At 41.0% G+C, this 26,973-nt stretch overlaps 1 protein-coding gene across 3 annotated transcripts in view; it reads right to left on the minus strand.

Annotated features, from left to right (window-relative positions):
• Nucleotides 1-26,973, minus strand: part of CUX1 (cut like homeobox 1) — a 272,705-nt gene that overhangs the window by 178,220 nt on the left and 67,512 nt on the right. For all 3 annotated transcript variants that reach the window (XM_072138168.1, XM_072138167.1, XM_072138166.1), the window contains exon 3: nt 8,452-8,499. In XM_072138168.1, the coding sequence (XP_071994269.1) occupies nt 8,452-8,499 (48 nt within the window). The remainder of the gene's footprint in view (nt 1-8,451; nt 8,500-26,973) is intronic.

Genomic DNA, 26,973 nt, shown 5'->3' on the forward strand with positions numbered 1-26,973 from the left:
AGGCTACTAGTCGCGGCTACTCCACACCCCAGTAGCCACGTTACTCCGCCTACCAGGTAATCTTCGGCGCGCAGCTCCTGGTAGCTGCGCGCCCGCGTCCGGGTCCCCTGCATTCTGCGCGTGGGAGGCCGCGTCTCTGGGGCCGAAACTACTACGCATGCGCAGCAGCCGGGGGACTCGGACACGGGCGCGCAGCTACCAGGAGCTGCGCACCGAAGATTACCTGGTAGGCGGAGTAACGCGGCTACTGGGGCGTGGAGTAGCCGCGACTAGTCGCCTCATGTCCGGCTACTCCACGCCCCAGTAGCCGCTTAAAAAAATTTGCATATACCTGCTATAAAGTTTCTAAAAGACACCCGGGACGTGAGGATTAGCCCAAAAAAGGGCTATCCTCACGTCCCATCCATCCACCTACCACCCCTTCCACCTTTATAGGTAGAATCAGGGTGGTAGGTGCCCTTTAACAATGCATAAGCAATGTAAATGCAATGTTAAAGCAAAATAACCTAATGTAAACATTAAGTAACTACATAAAATGTAAGCAATACATGAACCTGGCCTATATGGCGGCACGGTGGCTGAGTAAGTAGCACTTCTGCCTTGCAGCACTGGGGTCCTGGGTTCGAATCCCACCCAGGTCAACATCTGCAAAGAGTTTGTATGTTCTCTCCGTGTTTGCGTGGGTTCCCTCCGGGTACTCCGGTTTCCTCCCACACTCCAAAACATACTGTTAGGTTGTTTAGACTGTGAGCCCCATGGGGACAGGGACCGATTTGACATGCTTTGTGCAGCGCTGTGTAATCTGTGTGCACTATATAAATAAAGAATTATTATTATTATATTATATATATATTAGCTCCATATGGTAAAGATTTGCACCTTTTCTGTGTGTTCCATCACTCCAGGTTTTGGCTCACATTAACTGATGGAAATAAGTGAAGACCTACAAGAGATATGTACTAATGCCCTGATTGATATTAATCACAAAACATAATCCATCTCTAACTGATTAAAAGAAAATTTCCATTCAGCCCCAACCTTCATCAGAGACTTACGTTCTGCTCCATTCCTAACATCAAGCTACAACTTGGACCTTATGGTGATACAATATTAAAAATAGTAAAAGTATAAAAATAAATCTATACTAGAACAAAAGAAAAATAAAAGATCATAAAATACCAGTGGGGTTCCTCCAGTTTCCCCCCACACTCCAAAACATACTGGTAGGTTTATTAGATTGTGAGTCCCATTGGGGACAGGAACCGATCTGGCAAAGCTCTGTGCAGCGCTGCGTAATCTGTGTGCGCTATATAAAGAAATTATTAATTATTTAGTACGATTCGGGATTTTTCTCAATGAGAAAAACAAGATATAGTCTCTAAGTTATATCAAAGTTTTTGCTTGGTGATCAAATAGGAGTTAAAAAAAAAAAAAGTTAAGTGTTCACTTAGCCGAGTTCAATCATTGCTGGAGTCAAGTTACAAAATGAGGCCTCCGACAGTAAACAGAGCCGAAAGTGAAATATTACCATTCTCAACCAGTTATACCAGTGACAATTACGACTCGTAGATTTGACTGTGCAAAGAATCTCATATAAACACATGTCATCCCGCAGTGGATACAAGTTCATCTCCCCCGCCAATCTCCCGCTCCTCTATATACCTACCTAATCTCTAGGTTTATACAAACTATGCCTTTCCACAGGCCGGGCTGTAAGTCGTCTTATGTACAGAAATGTTTAAATAAAGCATACTTTGTAGGGATGAGATAAGACTCTTAAAGTCACAAGACTGCACCATGAAATTGCCTTTTACAAGCGACTAGCACCAGAATAATCTAGAGCGGCCTTGCTACCACAGCTACACACAGCAGACGGTGCCATCGTGAGCATCGCACTCGGCCTCCCCTGTCCTCAATTCACCCGGCAGCATTCCAATGAATTTGCGCAAAATAAAACGTCCCAGCGCCCTCCAGCTGTAAAAAGCTCCGTACCAGATACTAGACGGCTATGGATTATTCATTGACACTCACAAATCTGGAAACCTGTGATTCTTCTGACAAAATAATTTAAGACTTTGAACGGTCCAGCTCATATTTTCTGAATGCCCTTGTTTGACCGGCAATATATAAAATAACTATAGTAAAATGGTGAAATGCGTTGGGTAGGTCAGGACCCTCCATGATCATTGAGGGCCACAGTTTGATACATTCAGGACAAAAGAGACAGCACCATAGAACTCACTATGGGGGAGATTTATCATATGCCTCAGAGAAGAACTGTTCAAGTTGTCCATGGCAACCAATCAGAGCTCATAAAGTCTATAAAATTAAAACTGAACTCTGGTTTCCATGGGCAACTAGAACAGTTTTACCTCAAAAAAGTGATGATAAATCTCCCCCTGTATGTGTGTTCACACTAAGTTTGCCAATCATCAAGCGAGTCCAGCCTTTTAATATAAAAGGGAGAGGTCACAACTGTATATAAAAAAAAATTATATATATATATATATATATATATATATATATATATATATATATATATATATATATATATATATATATAATACATTTTTATAAAAAATAAAATTCATTACAATTTCCCAAAAGCCACTAACACATATAAACAATAAAAGTGGAAAAAAGTAGAAGTCAATCTTTCTCAAAGATCTGTGTGATTACTATATAAATTGAACTATTACATCTTCTGTGTAAGGTGGAGGCCTACTTTAAAAATACAGGCAGTCCCCTGTGACAATTTGATTTTCAAGGATTATCAATAAAACTTCATTGTAGACACCCAACAGGTGATTACTGCAGCCTTCAGTATGGTTAAGCATTCAGCTTAACCATAGACCAAAGTGGGCAGAGAGGTCTGTCTGTAACTAGGGGCATCAGTAAGTTGGGTGTCCTTGAGTTGGGGACTGCTTGTACTCAAAATATCTTTATAAAAACAAGAAAAACACTTTTAGTGGGAAGACTCAAACATAACTTAAAATCGGTATGTACAAATACTGACCATCTAAATAACAAAAAGGTATGAAAAGGTAACACTACAGCCTGGCCCTTACTCACCCTCTCCACATTTCACTACAAGCTGATGTGTTTGTATGTGAGACGACCGTGTACAGGGTTTTTCTCCCTCCCCTCTGGCAGCAGCACCCAATTACCGTATATTTCACAATGAAACATCCACTGAGAAGCAAGTAGCAGATGAAGTTTAACAGGTTAACTCGGCATATACCCAAAAGGTATAAAAAAGGTTACACTAAAGTCTCGGCCTGACTAACACTCTCCACATTTTGCATTTGTGTGTGAGACGGCTGCGCACCGGGTTATTCCTCCCCCCTCTGGCAGCAGCACCCAACTGTATTTCACAAGGAAACATCCATTGAGTAGCAAGTAGCAGATGATGCTTAAGAGGTTAACTCGGCATATATCTGGCCCGTCTCCAGCCTTTGTGGAAGAATCACTACTAATGTGAGAGCACAAAGCATAGTCCAGGCCAGCCGTGATTAATAGACTGCTGAATACGCTCCTTTCCTCACACACACACACTTTTCATTCCCCTGCTTCCATAGATCATGGACTTATCCTCCAAATATCTGACTGAAATTGAATTTGGCTTCTCTCTCAACCGTTCATTTCCTATGTTATGCAAGGTTATATCCTTTTCTGCATGAGCAGAACCAAACCAGCTGCAGCTCGGGAGAAGAAAATATGTTTTCAATTATGGAGCTGGCCCGAAAACAGAATGGTAGATCTGAGAGCGCCCTTAATAGAGCCATCATTGAATGAACCTGCTAGACGCAATCCTATTAATTAGGTGTTTAGCCTTACACAGGGAACCTTTGATACTGCGAGCACGTTCTACCTGGCACGCCGGAGCTTTGTAACGCAGCAGGAAGTTAATATGGCAAACTTCCTCAATTGGCTATGCAAAGGTCTGACATTTGAAACGGAGATGATTGCGATGAAATATTGACTTTCAGGAGAGTGTTAGGCTATGAAGAGAATGAAGCAGAATTGACTGAGCTAGCAATGCAAGCCTCCGCATTAGGAGGGATTATTTTTCCCTCAACTGAGCATTTAGGGTAAAAAAAAAAACAAAAAAAAAAAAAAACCTGACTGTTTCCATGCACGAGCTACGGGGATTTTCAACTCCAGACCCCATTTAGAAAATAGAGTTTACTTTGAGAGGTTATAGGCGCAAAACAATAAGAAAACTAACAGCAAAACACACAATAGGGTCTGGAGCCGCATTCCCGTCTATTTTTCAATTACTCTGGTACCACTGGGAGGAAGTGACAGCCTTGAACTCATAAAAGACATCTCGGCCATTTGTACTCCGTCCGTGTTCTCTTTGTCACGCTGCGCGTTGAATTGTAATGGTGTACTACACGTGTTGTTAGGGCTAACGTCATGTAATGAACAATGTCGCTGCTGTAATCCTGAAAAACCAAAAACATTACGTACAGAGAGCCAATATACCGTATATACTCGAGTATAAGCTGACCCAAGTATAAGCCGAGACCCCTAATTTTACCACAAAAACCTGGGAAAACCTACTGACTCGAGTATAAGCCGAGGGTGGGAAATGCATTGGTCACAGCCACCCCAGTATATAGCCTGCTGGACCCTGCCCCATAGTATATAGCCAGCAACTGCCCCCCAGTATATAGCCTGCCAGCCCATATCCCCCAGTATATAGCCAGCCCCCTGTCCCAGTATATAGCCAGCCCCCTGCCCCAATATATAGCCAGCCCCGTGCCCCAGTATATAGCCACTACGGGGGAAGCCAGAAAGGTGAGTTTTGATATAATTTTTTTTAACTTGAGTATAAGCCAAGTTTGGGTTTTCAGCACATTTTTTTGTGCTGAAAAACTAGGCTTATACTCAAGTATATATGGTACTTATTAAAGCGAGAGGTTGCTTCCCCTTTACAGTAGTGAAGTGACTATTTAGAAACTTGTATTTGATAACAAGGGTAGGAAATAACTTGACTATTGGTGGGGGGTAGAAATTAGGGACCCACAAAGATTACAAGAACGGGAAGCCAATTTACTATGAAATGGGTGAAGTGCTAGGACAAGAGCTTGGCGTTCGCCGGCAGTGCCATAGACATTAAAGGAGCAAAGGGCACATGTGCCACCAGCTTTTCTATTCTTCTGGGGATACAATGGACCACCATTACTGTGATCAGTATGGGTTCCAATGCTGCCTGTGGATAGGGAATAGCTTCCTTTGACTGCTGTACCCTTTTTATAAACTCTGTTGAGGAGGAGACATCAATGTTTATGTCAAGAAGAACATTTTTTTTTCATTTCAATGAACAAGTCTTGGATAACCCAAGCTATACCATGAAATGCTGTAAAATTTCCCAATATCTGACCATTATTACAATTATTCTTTAAAAGATCCTATTTACCACAAATAGACAAAATAAAACTAAGTAATCAATTGAAAGGGGAAATTAAAGGAAATCTACCATCAAAATCAAGCATGATAAACCATAGACATTTACTCATAGATCCGGACACGGACTGTGGTAATATTCTTATATATGTTATCCATGGTCTCCTTCCTTCTAAAATTAACGATTATCATTATTATCATTTAAACTCTTGATAATGAGCCAAAAGGGCCCTTGAGGGGTGTTAACAGAGCCAATTCATGCTCTCCCTTCACAGTCTGTCTCACCCTCTGCCCCCTTGGCACTTTCCCATTCCTCTGCCTGATGTAATCAGAGGAAGTTTCATCACACAGTGGGAGGGGGAAGTGCTCCTACAGAGTGTAAGCTCTGGAAATGCCTACCAGAGCACTTCAGGCGAATTAGCATAATTTTAAAAGTCGATTTTAGAAGATTACCACAGTCACAGTGCCTGGATCTCTGATTAAGTGCCCAGGGTTTACCAGGCTTGATTTTGTTGGTAGATTTCCTTTAAGTCTCTCCAACCTTATATTTAATTCCTGTGGAGGAAGGGGGTCAAACGTTGAGTATTCATCAGAAAAGTCAATTTATACAACCCACACGTTGCAAGTTCACCCTTACAAACATTAGCAACAGAATATGAGGTGCTGATGAGTACAATGTGTCACTGTCATAGGATTCCACTTTCTCCATTAGTCAGTTTGTCAAATTTATGTCATGCTAGATCTGCCCCCAGTGAAATGTGAGTGATATTAATGTCAAGTGTAAACCTCGAGGAATCACATCTCAGTTGAGAAATGCTCAACAAACACTACTGCCTCTGGAGGCATCTCAGGAGTAGCGTCACTGACTTCTCCACCCAAAACTGTCCTGAACATGAGTAGCATCAATAACCTTTCCTAAGGTGCCCTGAAGCTTTATGTTGTGCTTTTCACAACTATAGATTTGCAAATTCAACTTGTCACAGAGCCAAGGAGAGGCTTCATCTCAGTAAGTATCGGTAGTCTTTGGGCTAAATCACATGATCTGGTAAACAATTCAGGGGGGCTCTTAGGCTGACGTCAGATGATTAGCGTGATGATTGGATGAAGATGGATTCCACCCCTTTCTGACTAGTTAAATTACGTTTGAATATGCAGATCTAAGCTTAAAGAGGACCTGTCGCCCAGAAATTCGACTACTTACTAAAGTAAGCATCTCCCAGTGCTAAAACGAACGCAGCAGTGTTACTATCATAGCGTTATGGGAAACCTCCGATAACGATATCTAACACCGCTGCGGAGTACAATAGAAACACCAGACTGCTCTCAATGCTGTCCGGCGTATGCATGAGGGGGCGTCCGAGGTGCTGCCTCTTCCCTGGACCGCTCCGGTCTCTCCATAGCTCGGCGGTGACTGCCGAGCATCATGCGGCAGTCACCGCCCCTAATCCCGCCCTCATGACTACACCGGACCGCTTTCTATTGTAATCCGTAGCAGTGTTAGCAAGCGTTATCTGAGGTTTCCGATAACGCTATAATTGTAACACTGCTGCATTTGTTTTAGCACTAGGAGCTGCTTACTTTAGTGGCGAATTTCTGGGTGACAGGTCCTCTTTAAATCTTAACTTTTTAGCAACAAAAAGATTAGTGAGGGGAAATATAGGGAAGGACACCCCCTGATAACTGTAATTGTCTAGTCTCCAGTATCCCAGGGACTTCCATTTAGGATGTAGTGTTCCTTTGAAGGCCAGTCCTCTAAAACCCCTAGCAACTGAAATAATGGAATTTCGAGAACTGTTACTCAAACTTTCCTGAGTCATAAAAATGGGCATTGATTTCTAAACAACCTGACCTCAACACTACCAAACAATTGGGATAAACTGAGAGCTTGTGACACAAACCTTCCCATGTACTATAGGTCAAATCCAGTAGACATGCACATTCCCATGTGACCAGAAGATATTTTTTGAGGTGAACAATTATGGTGAGATGATTAAAAATTCAAGAATATATGAATATATATATAATACAGTACTTCATCTTATGATCATGCTATAGAGCAGGAGGAGCTGAGCAAATTGTATGTAGCTTCCTATCTGCGGGCAGCATGGAAAAGAGCAGGAGAAGCTGAGCAGATTGTACATAGTGTCCCATCTGCAGGCATCATGCTATAGAGCAAGAGGAGCTTAGCAGATTGTACATAGTGTCCTATCTGCAGGCATCATGTTATAGAGCAGAAGTAGCTGAGCAGATTGTACATAGTGTCCCATCTGCAGGCATCATGCTATAGAGCAGGAGGAGCTGAGCAGATTGTACGTAATATCCTACCTGCTGGCAGCATGTTATAGAGCAGAAGGAGCTGGGTAGATTATAAATAGGGTCTTATCTGCAGGCCCTGTTTTAGAGCAGGAGGGTCTAAGATATTATAAGGAGTATAAGGCTGCATGGTATACAACAGGAGGAGCTGAGCAGATTGTACATAGTGTCTTAGGTACAAGCAGCATGGAAAAGAGCAGGAGGAGCTGAGCATATTGTACATAGTGTCCTATCTGCAGGGAGCATGTTCTAGAGCAGGAACAGCTGGGTAGATTATAAATAGTGTATTATTTGCAGACATCATATTATAGAGTAGGAGGTTTGGAGGATAATGTACATAGAGTCTTATCTACAAGCAGCATGTTGTAGAGCAGAAGGAGCTGAGCACAATATGCATAGTGTCCTATCTGCATGCAGCATGATATAGAGCAGGGTGAGCTATTCTTTTCTTTCTATGCTGAGAATTTATACATAGAAAGAGAACAGATATAGTAACAGTAAATATGCTAAAACTTCTTCAACAAACCGCTCTGTTACTGCTCTGTAACATACTGCCTGGAGACAGCACTACACTTTCATGGTGACGGGTTACATATGTATACATAGGTGACACATAGTACGGCTACTGGTGTGGATACATGAATCATAAAGCATTAACACAAAATCTCTCAATAAAAGTAAAAAAAAACATTTCTGCTGACAGTATGAGACATAACGTGGTCTTACCTCTGCTTGGAAACTCTTTAACAACGGAGCTACCTGTTTGCGCAGGTCCTGTGAAGAAGATAGACAATAATTATCTTCCTGAAATGCTCATTATGAGAATCCAGCAGAAACATAATGACATCTCGCCTGGCAGGCGTTGGCTATAGACCGGCCTCCACTTGGCAAATCCGACACTCGTACAAGTCTCATGTAAATGCTGCATACTTACACATTATAGATCTCATAGGACAAGTAATCCTAAATATACCCCACAGAATCACATTTCTGGCAATGAAAGTATTACTTTTGTTACTAATCCAGGCGAATGGCAGAATAGCAGGCCATGTTTAGATCTTGGCAGCTACAAGTCTCTAGTGGCCGTCCTTCATTTCCAGTTCTATTTTAAAGACAAGCTTCAGCCAAGTGCATCTCTCCCGTCTCCCCACATTTTGGCAGGAGTCGCCCTTCCCCCCCAAACCACGATCTTTGGGAGCTCTTAAAATCTACTCATACTGAGCTTAATTCAGAGACAGCTACTACAAGCCAATCCTTAAGAAAAAGCAGCTTCTAAATCTCTACATCTTTCATCAATGTAGTAAAGTCATCATTTGTTTACACACTTCATGTTCGTTTATTGCTTTATCAAAAAATTCTGTTCAAAAGGCCCAAACATCCAATCTACTGTGTAAGGGAACAACATACAACACTACAAAACCAAGATAAATCCCGTCCAGTTTTTTATACATCAGTCAATCATGCACACCTTATAAACAAAGGGAATTTAACACGGAGTATGATTTAAAAAATTATTCATTTTCATTTATATAATAATTAAAAAACATACATATAGACATAAATTATTCCTAAAAAAAAAAATTCTACCTGCAATGGGAGTACCCCCCAAAAAAAAAATTGCATAAAATTGATCAATAAATGCAACACATAATAAAAGGTTAATAAAATAAACATACAGCCAAATGCTAAATTCAGTAGATTTTAAATAAGAAAAAACAAATCTTATCCATAATAAGAGTATAAAGAGCCATGTAAGCTCAAAATGTGTCGCATATACAGGCAGTCCCCGGGTTACGTACAAGATAGGGTCCGGAGGTTTGTTCTTAAGTTGAATTCGTATGTAAGTCAAAACTGTATATTTTATCATTGTAGATAAAAATTAAAAAAAATTTTGGCCCCAGTGACAATTGGAGTTTCAACATTTTTTGCTGTAATGGGACCAAGGATTATCAATAAAGCTTCATTACAGACACCTTACAGCTGATTATTGCAGCCTGGGACTATAGTAAAGCATTCAGAAAACTTCATCAGAGGTCAGAGGGGTCTGTCTGTAACTATGGGTTGTCTGTAAGTCGGGTGTCCTTAAGTAGGGGAAAGCCTGTACATCCTCCCAGACTACCGTGTGAATGTACCCTAAGAGTGGATATCTCTGGTCCTGTGAAGCATCCATACACAACCCATTTATCATAGTAAAGGGGAGATTTGCGCTTATGTGAGCTACAGAACCAGAAATACAGGAACTTCTCATACCTCACTCTCTTCTTCACTGCGGCTCGTGTAAGCTCGCCCCAGCATTGAAGAACAGAGTGAGGTGCCCATTGTGAGAAGTCCAAACAGCCGATTGACTTCATCTACTAGAGGCAGCACTAGGGGAAGTGAAGCCAAATAACACCCCAAAAGCTCTTCTTCCTCATTTACAAAAAGATAAAACGAAAGTTTAAAAACTAAGGATCAACAATGTAATGGCTGTAATGTCAATATTCACCACTACAAGGCAGTGGTTGAGCTTTGTCGAGGTGAAATTAAGTGGTAGATTTCCTTTAAAATAATTGGATTTTTATCTGCAGCTACCACTCCCAACAATGTCTTTAACTCCCGGTATCTCACAGAACCACAAGCCTGATGCAATTTTAAAGTTGTGATTCTTCTCTTTAATATGATAATATCATGGTTGCATAGAGTCCAAGATAGGGGAGACGGAAGTGACACTCCTCTAAAAGGGACTCGTCCGCTTATTTTCATATAACTTAAATGAGTGAGATTTGAAATGGGAACGCTGGAACGGAAATTTCATTACTTACCTAAAGAGGCAGGTGGAAATCTACCACCAAGATCAAGTATTGTAAACCAAGCACACCGACATATTTGTGTGTGCCTCCTATAGCAGGATCTCGTGCTCTGTTTTAAAAAAAAAAAAAACTTTTACAAATTATGCAGACAAGCCTGAGAGGCTCCGAGCTCCATAGGTTTTAATTGGGCCTGGAGCCCCTCAGTCTCATTTGCATAATTTTAAAGCTCTTTTTCTTAAAAACAAGGGCATAATAATCTTAAAGAAGAGCAGTTCCTTCCATGGGGGGCACACACCAGTATGTCAGTGTGTTTGGTTTACAATCCTTCATCCTGGTGGTAGATGTCCTTTAATGGTGTAAACGCTGGTGACAGGTTACCTGTAAGGAGACTTTCCCCTTGTGAACTTATGTTGACAGCATAGAAATGCATCAGTCTTTTTGGACAGACATTTCAATCAGATACCAGAGTTACTATGGTTTGAGGTGTAGATTGCGCTGTAGATTTCTGAATCAGTAGGAGCCGACTGATAGAACGAGTAATGCCATCACCTTACTATACGCCATGTCAGGGCTTACATATGTCATCAATGGGATTCTCTCTCCGGAACATGGATCATGAAATCCCATATCGCTGAATAGTGGCAACTTGCATATGACTAATATTACTCTGTAATGTCTTATCTTATTTGTATATGTTCCGCAGAATCCGTAAAGCGCTACGGAATATGTTGGCGATATATAAATAAAGATTATTATTATTTTGCATGTGTGACATCTATACAGAACAAGGAGAATTTATCATCTGGGCATGATGACACGCTGAAGGTTTTTTTTTTTTCTTCATTTATTCAGAGTCATTTCAGGACACGAAAGTTAGAAAAGGAAGTTTTAACAAATCCTGCGGTTTCTGTCTGCTGGAAGTTAGATTGAGCTGCTGCATAGAATTTGTTACATGGTCTTCGGTAATATCCCAACGCCAGCTATAACCCTTGTAACTAGAATATAGGCCTCTGTATGTTGTAACTTTCCAATTAACTATTTAATAGAGCCTATGGGAGCATCAATTGTGTATAGATCCAACTAATCAATACTACACGGCACGTAAAGACTCCCTCAATACACATCCTAAGCGGACAGATGGCCAGAGATCTAGAAAGGGAAGACAGATCTGTGACTGCCACGTTCAGAGGTCCACGTGCACATTCCTCGGGCAGTTGTTACACATTTCCATATAAATTGTGTAAAAGTTAATCATTTCAAAGTTTCTAAAAAGCGGTGAAAAACTATTCGCCATGTTAATGACAAAAACTATCGTTAACTTGTATATTTGATAGGGTAAACCTTTAGGCTAAAGAAGAGTACTGCTGACACGGGAGGTTGTAAACATTCAAGTACAAAGAAATGGTTACGATTTTAGGCGCAAACTTGATATACAAAGCGTAACTACAAACCAATTTCCAATAGACCTTAAAAAAGGGGCACATTTAAAGGAAATCTACCGTCAGAATCCCTCATCTTAACCCTTGGACACTTACTCATATATCCTGCCCCTATGACTGTGGTAATCTTCCATGGATTTGTTTTCCATGTCTTCCTTCCTTCTAAAATCAACTTTTACAATTATTCTAATGAGCCAGAAGGGATCTGAGGAAAGATACCAGAGCTCCTCCATGCTGTAGCTTTACAGGCTGTGACACTGTGCAGGAGCACTCCCCCCATCCCATTGTGTGCTGAGATTTCATTACGTCACTGCTAAAGGGCACAAAGTGAGACAATGTAACAGCCTGTGAATCTGCAGCACAGATTCTGACTCAGACTCTGGTAATACCCCCTTTTCTGGCTCTTTTGAAGCATCATTTAAATTAAACTTGATTTTAGAACGAGGTTGTGCATGTCCTGCTGCTGCATCTTTTCTGCAAATATGGGACTTGCATTGACATGTGGACAGAGTCGGCACTCGAACGTTTAAGGTGCCTGACAAATTTTAAGAGCCCCCAACTCCCAACGGAATAATAATCTGGCCCTGTGTTCACAGTGAATTCCCCGCACCTGGGAAGGGAGGTGGGTTTCTGTGGCTTAGGGCCCCTTCACCTTCTCGGGGCCTCCTGATGACAGGCACACTAACCCCCCCCCCCCCCCTCTGATGGCAGCCCTGCATGTGGATATAAAAATGTAATATAAAAAAGTTGGAATACCCCTTTAACCAACAAGGACTATGCAATGTTGTACTCTATATGATCGTATATACTTGGTCATACCAAGATATAAGCTACAATGATTATATCACACGAAACGTATCCCTCCTATCAATCGATAGGTTCATTCATCTCCTTATAAAATCAGAGCCACGTTCCCACCTTTATAAATAGAAAGTGTTGATTTTTAAGTGCATTTACCAGGTACTTCGGTGATGGCTGCAGTGATAAATAAAAAATACCCTGATCCGCAGCCGTTTGCAGCCTACAGAAATTCCCCCTCACGGATCTTGTGAAAATTCCATTAGCTTTAATTATTTACTAGGAGGAGATGTAGATTTCTCTTCTTGACCTATTTTTCAAAGCAATGATTAAACCGACGAACTGCGCTATTGCACATATGCTGAGCAGCCAGGTAAATCTAGAACAGGACCTCAAGTCCTCTGCGGCCTATGGTGACTGCCAATGGCCCCAAGATGTCACGATGAAACTGACCGTACTATGTGCACTGCGTCCAGCACAAGGCTTCAGAAATTTCATGGCTAGCGAATTACACTTGGAACAGCTGGAGATCTCTGTCACAGAGGAATGTGTTAACAGCACATGTATGAAATCTCTACACCAACAGTGACCTTTCACTGCCTGACCCCAAAGGGATGACATATCTGATACACATTATCTTCCTTATTTCTTGGCTCGTTAAACAAGGAATGTGCGGCGCCTAATGTAAACTCATGAATAAGAGCACCTTTGTTAGAAAAAGAAGTGTTGATCCTGGACTAATGACGGCATACCGAGGGAAATTGTAGACAAACACCACTAAAATGCTCACTGGAGGGCAGCTAGTTTGTAGGAGAAATCGTAGTCGCATGGTGGGGGCTTCTGAATCACACTGTATACATAATATTTCTCACATGTAAACGATTCTGATAACAGACTAAGGCTACATTCACATACACGGCAATATGTGCACGACACCCTACGGGAGCGGTACGGTACAGGTTGTTTTTCACATGAACGGCCAGGCAGGCACAAGTGGGGCGTGCTGCAGAGGAGGAGAGGTGAGCGATGTTCACTCCTCCCCTCTCCATAAAAAATAGTGCCGCACGGCCATTCTTAAAACATTCTTCATCTTTTTTGCACCCACAGCATGATACGGTGCGTTCTCCGCACCGAGCCCGGGCGCCATAGACCATGGGGGATGTATATCCGGACATAAATTTGCGGCCGCATATACATCCCCCATACATTTGTGAGAATGCAACCTAACGGCACATATTCTCAACGTTTATGTTTTTTCTGAGTGCAAAGTTCACATTGAAATATAGTTCAATATATAAGCAGATCGGGCATTGCAAAATCCAGTTGGTATTTGGTGAAAAAAACATTCTGTCATTGTGTGTGTGGATGTGAAGGTGCACAGCAAGCCCCATAATGTGCATCAAATTCATTTTCAGCAAAGTGTAAATTCGCTAGCACTAAACGGTTATTTGCAGGAAGTGTACAACAATTCTAACCATTATATGAACATAATGTGCATGCATAGTCCTGTGCACTGACCACGCTGATTGTTGGGTTTTCTTAATATCTATTATATAAAAAGAAAGGAGCATATCATCATATTGAAACATGAGAAAATAATAATAATAATCAATAATTGCTACGGCTGTGTCATTTAGCAAGGATGCGGGGACTATGCATTGATTGATATGTTGTAAGGTATCCTTTCCCCGGCAAAGTGCTCAGACTACAATTAAAAACAAATAAAAAAAAAAAACATGTTATAGAGATGTCCCTAATGTGATTTTAACGTTTTTCTCTAATAAAGTAGTTTTTATGTTTCCTACTTTGCCTGGATGCTCGCTTATAATTTTTCCACTTCTTCCCACACAGTACACCCATGCACCGGCTATCTATATCACCGACACAAGGAAGTGGTGAGCTGAACCTTTTTCCTCCATTTTGTTCAAACATTATAATGTTGGCCATCCAAATAAAAGGAACCTTGGATGTCCCTGCTGATTTTGGCTGAACGAACCAATCATCTAACACCAAGTTCACACTTGCGTCGGGACGTTCCATTAAACTCTCCTCGTTTTTTCCCCCGTTCAAGGTTAACATTAATGTATGGAAGGTTACCTTCTCTTATACTTTGGTTTTTAAAACCGAAATAAAGTTGAGTTTTTTTATCTTTCTACTATGCGATAACAGAACTGGGAACAGCAGGTGTGACGTTAGCCTAACAATTATGGACTCCTCCTGACTCCTCCCAGATGTGGAGCAAGAAGAATCGGTCATGCTGGATTTATACTGCTCGCTACTTCTGTCTCCTCTCAAAATCTATGCATCCTTAGACTTCTATTCGGCTGACGGCTATTTCAAGTGAACGGACAACTGAGGTGTAACCTCCGTGTTCTGAGATGTTCACGACTTAAAAATTACCCGGTAGATGAAGACATCTGACCAGCTTTGGTGCTTACATAACGCAGGATATTTACACAACTTTTATGTGCGCTGAATGCAAACATAAGAGAAAAGGTTATTGTACACCTCATCATTGTTAAAAAGTGAAATAAAAAAATATGGAAACCTGAGGATCAGGGCAGCTCGAAAGTGAAAAGAGAGACCAATACAGTTATTTCTATCTCCTAATGGTCACATCAGATTTCCTGTAGAATCGGGGATTTGCACACAGGTGCTCACAGCATACGACACTTGTTCATTTTCTAAATATTTATGCAGCCACCTGTTATGTGGGAGAATCTAAGAGCAGAAGGGCAAAATGTGTTGTAAGCACGGTTCATAGCCAGGACTTTTTCCATGTGTTTCGAGACAAACGCAGGGCAGCAATCCAGAATTAGATTAAAGCTGGATGTGCCGGAGAGAGAGAACGGGAATCGCTTCTTAAAGAGAAATCACAGGCGGCCACTTTATGTAGTCGTCGCCATGTACCAAGTGTAACCATTTGATCATATACCATAGGCGAGATATACAAACACATGTTCAGGAGAGATTTCTCATCAGTAAAGGTCAGCCTTTCTTTCTGCTTAATATTCTTTGGTCCCCTTCCCTTTCTTCCCTTTGAGCTCGGCCATGCATAGTATAAGAAAAGCATAAAAGGCAACAGAAATAGTTGGGCACAATTTATCATGTCTGAGAAAAGGATGTGCGGGAGCCAGGGAGAGCTTTAAATTGTGTTTGCATTTCGCACGCTCAGCTTACTAATAGTTTCCTTATCACAATCTAAATTCGATAGCGTGCTACTGGAGACGGGGAACCTTAAAGGCGGCAATAGCTCAGTGAACAGAAAGAACATTAAGGTGACTTAGAATGATCACAATGTATAGCAAATGCTATTGTTTTGTTTCAAAAAATTTTTTTACAATTATCAGAAACTAAAGCAGATAATCTGTTCAGCTTTGTATAAAATGTCTTACTACACTTCTTACAGGGAACCTGTCTTCACAAATACAACTAGTGACAGGTTCCCATGGAGTCCTATTAACTAAATAACACCCTTTTTACCTAAAAATTGTTTCCCTTACATAAATTAACTTTATGTTATAGTCCCTGGCATCAGAGAGGGTGTCCTACGCAGCCAGCCCCTCGACATCTCCTCCTTCCCATGTGTTATGTCTCCTCACTTTTAAGCAGTTGTCATGTGACCAGGGTAAGGTCATCTAAGGTCCTGTTACATTTTCAACGTATACCCTATGTATGTATGTGATCAAATAAATTAACAACATGCTTCCATGAAGGATAGGGAGGAGTAGAAGTCCATAGAGGCTTCTGTGATTTCATGTGATCAGATACATACATGGGGCACTTTGGCAAATGTAAAGGGTAAAGGATCTTCGACAAAAATCATCCTGGTCACATGACATGAATGTAACCATATAGAAAAATGTAGACAATATTTCCTATGAGTAAACAGAGCTGTATATGTCTTTAATGGAATATTGGCAGATGGTACCCATGTATAAGTTCCATACAGCAGAATGTCCTAGCAGTAAGACCTGTCAATCAGGAACAAGGAGGCAGGGCAGTGCCTGTGATTTAAAGAGATACAAATTTTTCAATCAAAATAAACAGATGAATGACAGAAACAAATAAAGCCCAAAAGGTGTATAAAGGGAATTCATCATTTTGGGTGTCATTCAATTCATTGGATGTAAAACTCTTGCAGCTTTCCAGGGTTAATGATGGAATCTGCAATGGAGGTTCCTATTCCCCATATGTTGAAGTTATGAAGCTCTCATGGTAAATCAGTGTAAATGTATAATGACTCTATAGAAAAATTAAATCCAATATACTGTATAATACACAAGTTAAAGTATTATTCCCAATTTTGGTTTCCCCCCATCCTTAAGAACGGCTTACTTAGAAAAAAAAAAAAGTCACCAAAATCATCCATACTCAAAACATATATTTTTCTCTATTCATCAGTAATTTATCCAAATACCACATATTATGGATTGTACCACTAACTTTCAAATGTAGGTTTCAGAATCTAAAGATACTATTTAAACCCATGGAGGCAGAAAAGAAAGACTTATAACCTCTAATTATAGATTTGGGGGAAATACTTTCTTTTTGAAATTTGTGTATATTTATGGAAACTATAAATTATACTAAAAATATAAGATGTGCTGATGCGTAAAAAAAAGCCCCAACCACTAAAGAACAGCGCGTTGCTGACAAAGAGAGAAAGTATCAAAGAATCAAAATAGGTTCATATGGAAATTTTATATAAATACACACATACGGTACAAACACAAAAACTTCACCTTATAATTTGTAAATGTATTGTAATTCACTTTATACTGTGCAAAAGTGGTTGGTTACATTTCATGTCCTCTTAATATCCCATATTTTATCATAATTTATATTTTGTTATATAATCTTCACATCAATCCAATAGTTCACAAGAGGAGCAGAACTATGTAAATTCAAAGGAGAAACCTATAACAAATTTTGCTATTATTCAATTCGTCCCAATAATGACCGAATTCTGCCTCTTTGGTACGAACACATAACCTCACAACTTCTTTTGCAGTGGAGACTATAGAAAATGGTTTGGACTTTTTGTAGGGAGTCAAGCCATCCTTTGGGGGGGGTAGTGTAAGGTCAAATGCTGCCTCTGGCCTGCTAATCATGTGGGTTCATATCAAATCCCAATCTATAGTGGATTGTAATATGGGCAGTGGCCCAGGGCCCAATGCCACCCAAACCACTTGGTAAGCGCTCATTCACATGGCCGTACATGATTTGTGACCAGATCACGGCCCCCATACACGTCAATGGCTCCCGGACACGGTGCGGCGAGCACGTGGTACACTGTGAGCGAGTGTGAGTGAAGCGGCTGTTCGTCTACCTATGGAGGAGGGAGGGGTGAAGAGCACTCGCCCCTCCCACCTCCTCTTCCCGACCCAGTTCTCGTCCGGGATCCAATCCGAGTGAACACATAGCAAAGTGAATGAGCGTTAAGTTTGATACAGTCCAGTAGAGAAAATAAAGAGAGAGACCTGAAGCTAATCCTCCTACATCTTGTGTATACAAGAGCCCTTCCAAGACCTTTGAAGGTACGAAAACTGCAGTTCTAAAAGAGGGCAGAAGGGATCCCACTCCTTTCCCAAGAAACTTGGTTCTGGTGCCATGTGTAGGCAGTCAATGTTATGTTTAAAAAAATCGGAAAATTTTCCAAGACCTCAAAGAGGTTGTCTGAGAGGAGACAAAAAAGTTGTGGTGGATGGGGAACAGGGGATTGAGGTTTAGGGGATTGAGTGGGTGTTTCTCTCCCTGCCGCCCCTCGGTGGTGTGCTCATGTGTGTTTACAGGGGCATGGCAACTCGGCGCCTCACACTCCCTCCAGTCCCTTCTACCAGCCCTTGTTACAGGGGAGGGTTAGGTGTCAGGTGAATGGAAGATGTTAACAAATAGGAGCACGGCACCAAGGGACAGCGGCGTGGGAGGCATATAAAGGTTTATTGTTTTGTCCAGTCTCGGACAACCCCTTTAAGCTTGTTAATTAATATTACCATAAGGTGCTGGAAGGTAGATTGATCATTGACAGGTAGAGATCACTCCAGCCTTTTAATGAACAGGAATGGTTACTAATGAGTTAAAAGACAATTCTGAACCAGGGGGCTTTTCAACATTTCAAGAAAGCGGTGCAGAACATTTAATAGATGTATATTGGTAGCTAACCTAATATCCTACCACTCACACTACCGAAAAAATGAAGTAAAATGGCCAACCTCTTAAAAATGTAGAATTTTTTTTCCTATCAACAAAAAAAACATCCCCCCCTATTACTTTCATGAAGTACAAATCTCAGCACTAGGCTGGTAACATGTTATGGTAAGTTTCACCATAAACAATTTAATTAGCACAGCCTGTAATAAGGCTGTAATTTGTGTTTTAATAAGAAATTATGTTAATTAATATAAGTACGGTGCATCAATGACTCAATGCACAACAAAGAGTGCTCCTAAGAATTAAAAACTGAAGAACAGGGACATGAAGAGTGACAGAGACGTTGCACATCAATCCCAGATGGGGACTGTTTTGCTTAAAAATGTCTAAAATTAGTAACAATAATGAAGCAGTAGTGTTCTCCTGCCTATATCTTTTGAGGGCTATTACTGAGCCAGACAAATTAATGTGCCATTTCCTGACAATCAGCAAAGAAGGGAAACGAGCAGAGCCAGGATTCCTGATGCATTTCTTCACTTCTTTGAACATGAGCCATTCCGCACACCCACCAAAGATTAGCAAATACCTTTCACTTATCAAGGTCTAATTGAAATGCCCTTCTGATAGGTTGTATGCTGCCTGGGACAAGTACGGACAAAAGGGCATTTTAATGTAACAGGAATAGTATGCTTAGTACTCGCATTGCTGGAGGGTGGCAGTAGAATGCAGCAAACACACTTAATTCCCTAACGTTACCACTTAAGGATTGTAATCTCTCAAGGGATTGTCCTTTATGTTTTATTCAATTAGTGGAGCAAGGATAAAGCATACTTATAAAGAGGATCAGGAGTATGACAGGTCGGCACATTTACTATAGCAAATTATAAAGAGCTGGAATAATCTCGCATGCAGGTACAAAAGAGACAAACACAATAGAGGGCTGAAAGTTTCCTGAACGCTATGTATAGACTATGAAGAAAGAGAAAAACTTCACTTCCGTGGAAAAAAAAAGTTTTGTCTTGACCTACTGAAGATATGTGATTGAAATTCTTGAAATGGTGGAACACAGGATAATTCTATCAGGAAATGCCCGCTTCATCCTCACTGCTGTGATCATTGATTGGCTGAGGGGGCACTTCCTGTGTGTGAGGAGAGGTAACAGGAAGTAGAAACCAGAAGTGATCTGATAAGCCCCAGAATGGGTGTCTTTACTTGGAATTATTTTTTTCTCAAAATCTTTTAAATATATGGGGCCAAAATAGGGCATAAATTCATAAAACACTTCTGTGGCACTGGTCCATTTTGCGCAAACTTCAACACCTAATATATCAGGAACCTCAACCGGGAAGTCTACAGTCTATGGAGGATGTTCATAGGCTGCAGGGGGACTTGAACAAACTGAGAGTTTGGTCGTCCACTTGGCACATGAGGTTCAATGTGGATAAATGTAAGGTTATGCACCTCGGGGCTAATAATTCAAAGGCAAAATATGTCCTTGGGGGAGTAAATCTGGGAGAGTCCCTTGTTGAGAAGGACCTGGGGGTACGAGTAGATCATAAATTTAATAACGGCATGCAATGTCAATCAGCTGCCTCTAAAGCTAGTAGGATCTTGTCATGTATCAAAAGTGGTATGGACTCTCGTGATAGGGATGTAATATTACCACTGTATAAGGCATTGGTTTGGCCTCACCTGGAATATGCTGTCCAGTTCTGGGCACCGGTCCATAAAAAGGAGGCCCTGGAGCTGAAAAGGGTTCAATATAGAGCCACAAAAATGATAACAACTAGATTTATTTAGTCTGGAAAAGAGACAACTACGAGGGGACATGATTAATTTATATAAATATATGAATAGTCCATACAAAAAATATGGTGGTAAGTTGTTTCAGATTAAATCAAAAGACGAGGAGGCACTGTCTCCGTTTGGAGAAATCAAGGTTTAATCACCGGAGACGACAGGGCTTTTTTACTATGAGAACTGTGGAATAGCCTGCCTCAGGCGCCGGTCACAGCAGGGACAGCAGAGAGCTTCAAGAAGGGTCTAGATGCCTTTTTACACCTAAATAACATTGATGGTTAAGTTATATAGAATTGTTTCCCCTAAATCCCTTCCTCATGCAATCCCTTCCCTTCCTTGGTTGAACTTGATGGACAAGTGTCTTCTTTCAACCATATAAACTATGATACTATGATACTATTAAGTCCCTTCCGATCCAGATGAGGGTGTAGATTGTTGTCAGTATTTTTAATTTGTTGAAGCAATTTGAACATTTGATGCAAAAAATTAGCACTCAGTAGATTAACAATTAATTTACAGGTAACTGAGGCCGCTTAATTTCTCGATTATGCTTGGGCCTCTCGGGATGCTTCTCTAATGGATTAGGCATCCAAATGAAGCAAAACTTGTATGTTATGACCCCATTTTACGCTACAATACATTATATATTTTTTAAACTGGAAATTGATTTAAAGGGAACCTGTCACCAGCTTTAGCCCTTATAAACTAAAAAATGTACCTTATGTGGCCAATTGCATGTGCTCTGGTGGTGTCTTTATATTTGCCCAACGCGTGGAATATAAACTTATATTCACATCCTCGTTCCAGTTAAGGCGGAAAGTTAACGGCGGAGCAGTCAATCCTCTACCCCCTCCTCATTCTTTACTGCTTGCCTCAATCTTTCCTGTAGCAGAGCCTCTTGCTTGCAGGGACCTCCCTGTCCTGCCGCAGACTCTTACCACTTCTCGTGCATGTGCAGTGTGCAGGTTATCACAGCTCCGGCCCTGTGTGTACCTGGACGGAGAAACGGTCGCACTGCACATGCTCAGCTGTTCCCCCACATTGGGAATGCGTCACAAGGCAGTGCAGATTGTTAACTCAGACGCGATGGCAATGTGCGAGAAAAGATGTGCATGCGCAGTGCCGGTCCGGAGATGAACGGCACAATGTACATGCGCGAGAATTGGTGCAAGACTTTGGCAGGACAGGAAGTCCCCTGCAAGCGAGCAAATGCATGTGTGTTGTATACCACCCAGAACAGCGATTGGCTGTAGCGATTATGGGGGTGTTCAAATATATCCTAAACAGAGCCAAACCATTATGGTCATGAAAGTAGTATTGGAAGGGAAACAATAACGTGCCAGGAGATTAAAAGGGAGAGTCGAGTTTATTTTATCACAATTCCTCATATTGGGCAAATTTTTCATACAATTTAAAACCCCTTTAACATATACCTGAACTAATGCCATAGTCATTGTTGTCCTGTGTCTGTTAGTTAATATTAGTTACATAAACGGGGGATTATCAAGCACAACCCCCATAAAACTGTTTCTGAGGGGATGGGGGGGGCATAAGACTCAGACCATTTTACATTTCCTAACGCATTTAGCGTTACTCTGACTGCAGAATGTAGGAAAAACATTAAAAGCAAATATGGGAAGTTAGGAGCGCACCTTTTTTGGGCACATTAAGAGATGTTTATATCTTACAAAGTCACTTGGTTTCTTTCACACATTTTAAAAAGACAGTTAGGGTTTCCTTCACCAAGGCAACGGAAAACATTCCTTTAAAAAAAATCCAATAATTAACTGTATTATGTATAATGAAGACCCAACCTGTATGGCGTAGATCATCTTCATCATAAAACCAGTTAAACGGCAAAAAAATAAGTGCAAATAGATGCCATGTCAAGAGATTGTATTTTCGTTTTATGGTCCCTTCTTCACCAAGTGATGTCTTCCTGTCCAGGGGTGAACCAAAACTTTCTGCGCTCTATGGCGAGTTATAGAACGGCGCCCAACTGTACCCCATCCAGTAGTAATATACAGGCAGTCCCCGTGTTACGTACAAGATAGGTTATTTAGGTCTGTACTTAAAGGGGTTTTCCCACAAACTAAAGTTAAGCCCCATCCACGGGATAGGGATAGGCCGCACATGACCATTCTGCTCCATTGATCTTTATGGAGCTGAGGGAGATCACCAAGCGTGGCACTCGGCATCTTATCAGCTCCAAAGAGATTAATGGAGAAGAGCGGTCATGCACACCAATCTGCTCCATTAGTCTGACGGAGAGACGAGGGGTCCAGCACCGAGACCCCCACTGATCAGCAAGTTATAGTTCAAGGCAATTTTAGTTCATGGGAAAACCCCTTTAAATTGAATTTCTATGTCGGAACTGGCATATTTTAAAAGTGTAACTCCAGAAAAAAAAAATTGTCCCAGTGACAGTTGGATTTCCAAAATTTTGTGCTGTCATGGGAAAGAGGACTATCAATAACGCTTCATTACAGACACCTTACAGCTGAGCATTGCATCCTGGAAATAAAATAAAGCATCAAGAGGTGACAGTGGGCAGAGAGGTCCGTCTGTAACTATGGGTCGACTGTTAGTCGGGTGTCCTTAAGTCTGGGACAGCCTGTATAAGGTTATCTTTTTTGTTAGTGTGTTCACCATGCAGTGCCTCATACGCATGCTGACATGCTGGTGCAAAGAAATGCTATTATTATGTGTCAAGTTCTGTTATGTAGCAGGTGACGCCAACCTTGATGCTGCCCCTCCTCCCATCTTACTGCAGGTTGTACTGCATGAGGCAAGAGGCTCAACTAGCCTCAGGGTTGTTGCCCCCCTGTTTTTATCTACATGTTTAAACCACATCATGGCATAACTTTCCGTTTCAGTTACCATTAACATGAATGCCAAGGTCACAATTGGATTAATGTAGGGAATTTTAGCGAACTGTCCAGGTGGGACAAGTATCTAACACGTCATGATGTGTGGCAGTTTTTGTTGGAAGGCAAAGAGTTAACCGTCTCCGTTGTACGGTAATTAAAGGGGTTGCGCTATGAAGAAACTTCATGCTGGACGGTCAGCTATGTGGAGGCCATTTGTCAAATACCTTGTGAGAATTGTGCACTCTCGACCTCGATAGGACCCAAACGCAAGATTTAGAGAATGACAGGTAGTTGATAGAGTGGTCTTCCGCCCCCTGTGCATTTGTACCTCTCCATTCCCAATGTCACTTCAGTTCAACATATAGAATGAGCTTAAAAGTTTCCAGGTGTTAAAAGTTTTATGTGTACAGATGAATATTTTCTGTGGAATGGAGTGTGGTTTATTGCATCTTACAGCGATTAAGGCCTTTGCTATAAAAAAAAAAAAAAAAAAATCTGCAAAAAAAATCCTCCCTATATCCACCACTCTATACTGTATAGATACTCTCTCTCAAGTCTTGTTTTATGAATCTCCAAGATCTTGTTGTAATCAGATTCCTTCGCTGTGAATTCTCAGGTCGTGGCCCTTTAAACCTGGCCATCGAGTCTCTGTCTGTGTTTAAATGGACTCTGATAACCAGAAATAGCTCCGTAATATGTGACGTCTTCTGCGGCAGCCGATTAAATCCTCGTTTTAAACTCAAGACAAACATAATAAAACAGTTAACATGAGATTATAATGCGATCGAACAATAAAATAAAAGAATCGGGGGCTGTTTTTCATAATGGAAGTGTCTAAACTGGATCTGATTCTCTGCAATTGAAGGTGAAAGTATTTCAAAGCCAGTTCTATATATACTTCAAGCAATTTGTTACTCTGAAAAACCATCTGTTTCTCGGTATAACAATCCTCAGAGGGCAAATTACAGCTAGTGTTCAACATAAAACATCAATTTAAACCATCAGCTATTCATAATTTCAATTCTTTATTGGAATCCAAGGACATAAATGTCAGAGTACCCAGCAATAATTCTTTTATTAACCGTGCTATTCATCTGCACATTAAATAAAGAGTGGATGCCCAGTAAATACCGCTAACCTTTTACCGACAGCTGACCTACAAGACAAAGTATTTGCACATCATACGGGCTCAAAATAATAGACGCTGGCAGCCACAGGAGCTGAACCACTTGGCTGCATACATCCACACGTGAACCAGATGTTCTGTACGTCACCATTCTCTATCCATTCCATAATGACACACTGGAAATGTTATCAGAGGGAATCCGCTTCCTGGGTTGTGGGCAAAATTCTTTTAGAATACAAAAGTCATTTACAGAAGCTTGTAGTGTGAACTGGTGGCAAGTAACATCTGCAGATTATCCGTTCATGTGAAAGGTAGCACAGAGCTGCAGTACCAGGCACAGCCACTTTCCAGGGTAGCAGCCCAGTCAGACAGTTGATTAAGGTGGGCGCCTAAAGCCACTAAAGGGAACCTGTCTCCACATTTTTACATATCCAGCTAGTGCCCTTTTAACTACATCCACATAAATCAACTTTCTCTTATACTCCCTGGAATCAGAGAAGCCTTGTCCTGCTCCACCAGCCACACCTATATACTCCGCCCCATGTCCCATGCCTCTCTTCAGCACGTAATGTGACCAGCGTGACCCCATCACAGGTCCTTTAGCCTCCTAACTTTATCAAACGGCACACCATGCATATATCTGATCACATGAAATCACAGCAGCCTATTAACTTCTACTCCTCCCCATCCTCCATGGATCGCTACTTCTCCCCATCCTCCATGGAGGCTGCTGTGATTTCATGTGATCAGATGCATACATGTTTTAGGCATTGCAGATGTAACAGGACCTTTGATGGTCACATGAAAAGTGCCCAATGATGTCACAGAGCTCTCCATACTGCATAATATCATAGCATGTCAATCAGGAACAAGGAGGCAGGTCAATGCTAGTAAAAATGACTATGCAGGACTCATCAGCTGTGTGGCATATAAGTTAAAAACTGATTTTTGTAACATTGCAGCCATTTAAAGGAACAGGATTATTATCTGCAGCTCACATTTTCAACTATTTCTATAATTGTGTCTCCAGCCTGGTGTGACCATATTTAATATGACACCAAAAGCATTTTTCTAGGTACTATAAAACCAAAGATATGGGCTTCTGAAATATTCTCCCCATACAGTCTTAAGATTCTCTTCTGTGCTCATTTTCATATGATGTTGAAAGAGATTTTTTACAGGTGTGTGGATGAAATTTCAGATAAGAAAGGGAATTATATAAAGGATATTTCAAACTCTACATGAGGGGGCCAGTAGTTTAATTAGGTAAAATTTGGTGACCGATTCCCTTTAACCTTGGTCTAATGCGAAATGTACATTAAAAGTTGTATATGGCCATATGGTAGCCATCATTTCATTGGTTGTCACACAGCTACATGTATTTCTAGGGACTCTCACACACGGCAGTGTACGAGTGAACTGCCTGAGCCTATTGGAGAAGGTCCCATCTATAGCCATGTTCGCTCAGTATTTTTCTATTGTCACCTGTGTGTTAGTGGACCTCTGACTCCATGGCTCTATCCTTTGCGGTCCGGAGTAGCACCCTGATGGCTAGGCATAAAGAATGGTTTATTATTGTCCGTTTACCCTCAAATGTATTGTATAATATATCTTTACCCGGAAAATTCTCAATCACCTATTCATGACCCAGAGACCTCCCCTGAGCATAAGTTAAAGCCTTGTTCACACGCCGCTGTTTTTGCATTTAATTTTAAAAGCAAAACATGGCTAAAAAAAAATTATCGGGGTCATACAGGAATGGATAATTATGAGAATACTGGAACCATCCAGAGGATTTTGCCTTTTTGCTACAACAATGCCAGTCTGTAAAAACACTCTCACACAGCTCAGCTAAAGAACATCGAAAAAAGTCCTTTCATGGGTCACAGAACATTTGCGTGTGATGAAATGCCATAAAAAAAAAGAGGAAATGTGAGTGTTCAGCTTTATCCATAGCTGTCGGTGATATTTAACAGTCTGAAATTCATTAAGAATTTAAATAGTCATCTAATTCCATGCTAATATATTTAATCAGCACATCCATTTTCCGTGGTAAGTGCATACACAACACTTTTGTAACGATGATAGGGACATGGAATGGGAAGAAAAGGAGATTTTAAACTCTGCGTTATCTCCGTTCCCTTTCATAAACTAATAGGCATGAGGGGCCTCTAAACAGAACGTTATCAGTACAACCAATAGAAGCTAAACGGACGGTTACACAAGAAGAATACCAGGAATGATAAGAGGAGCGCTAATTGGGCTAAATTTAA

This window comes from Engystomops pustulosus, chromosome 2 (genome assembly GCF_040894005.1).
Source record: "Engystomops pustulosus chromosome 2, aEngPut4.maternal, whole genome shotgun sequence".
Taxonomy (NCBI): domain Eukaryota; kingdom Metazoa; phylum Chordata; class Amphibia; order Anura; family Leptodactylidae; genus Engystomops; species Engystomops pustulosus.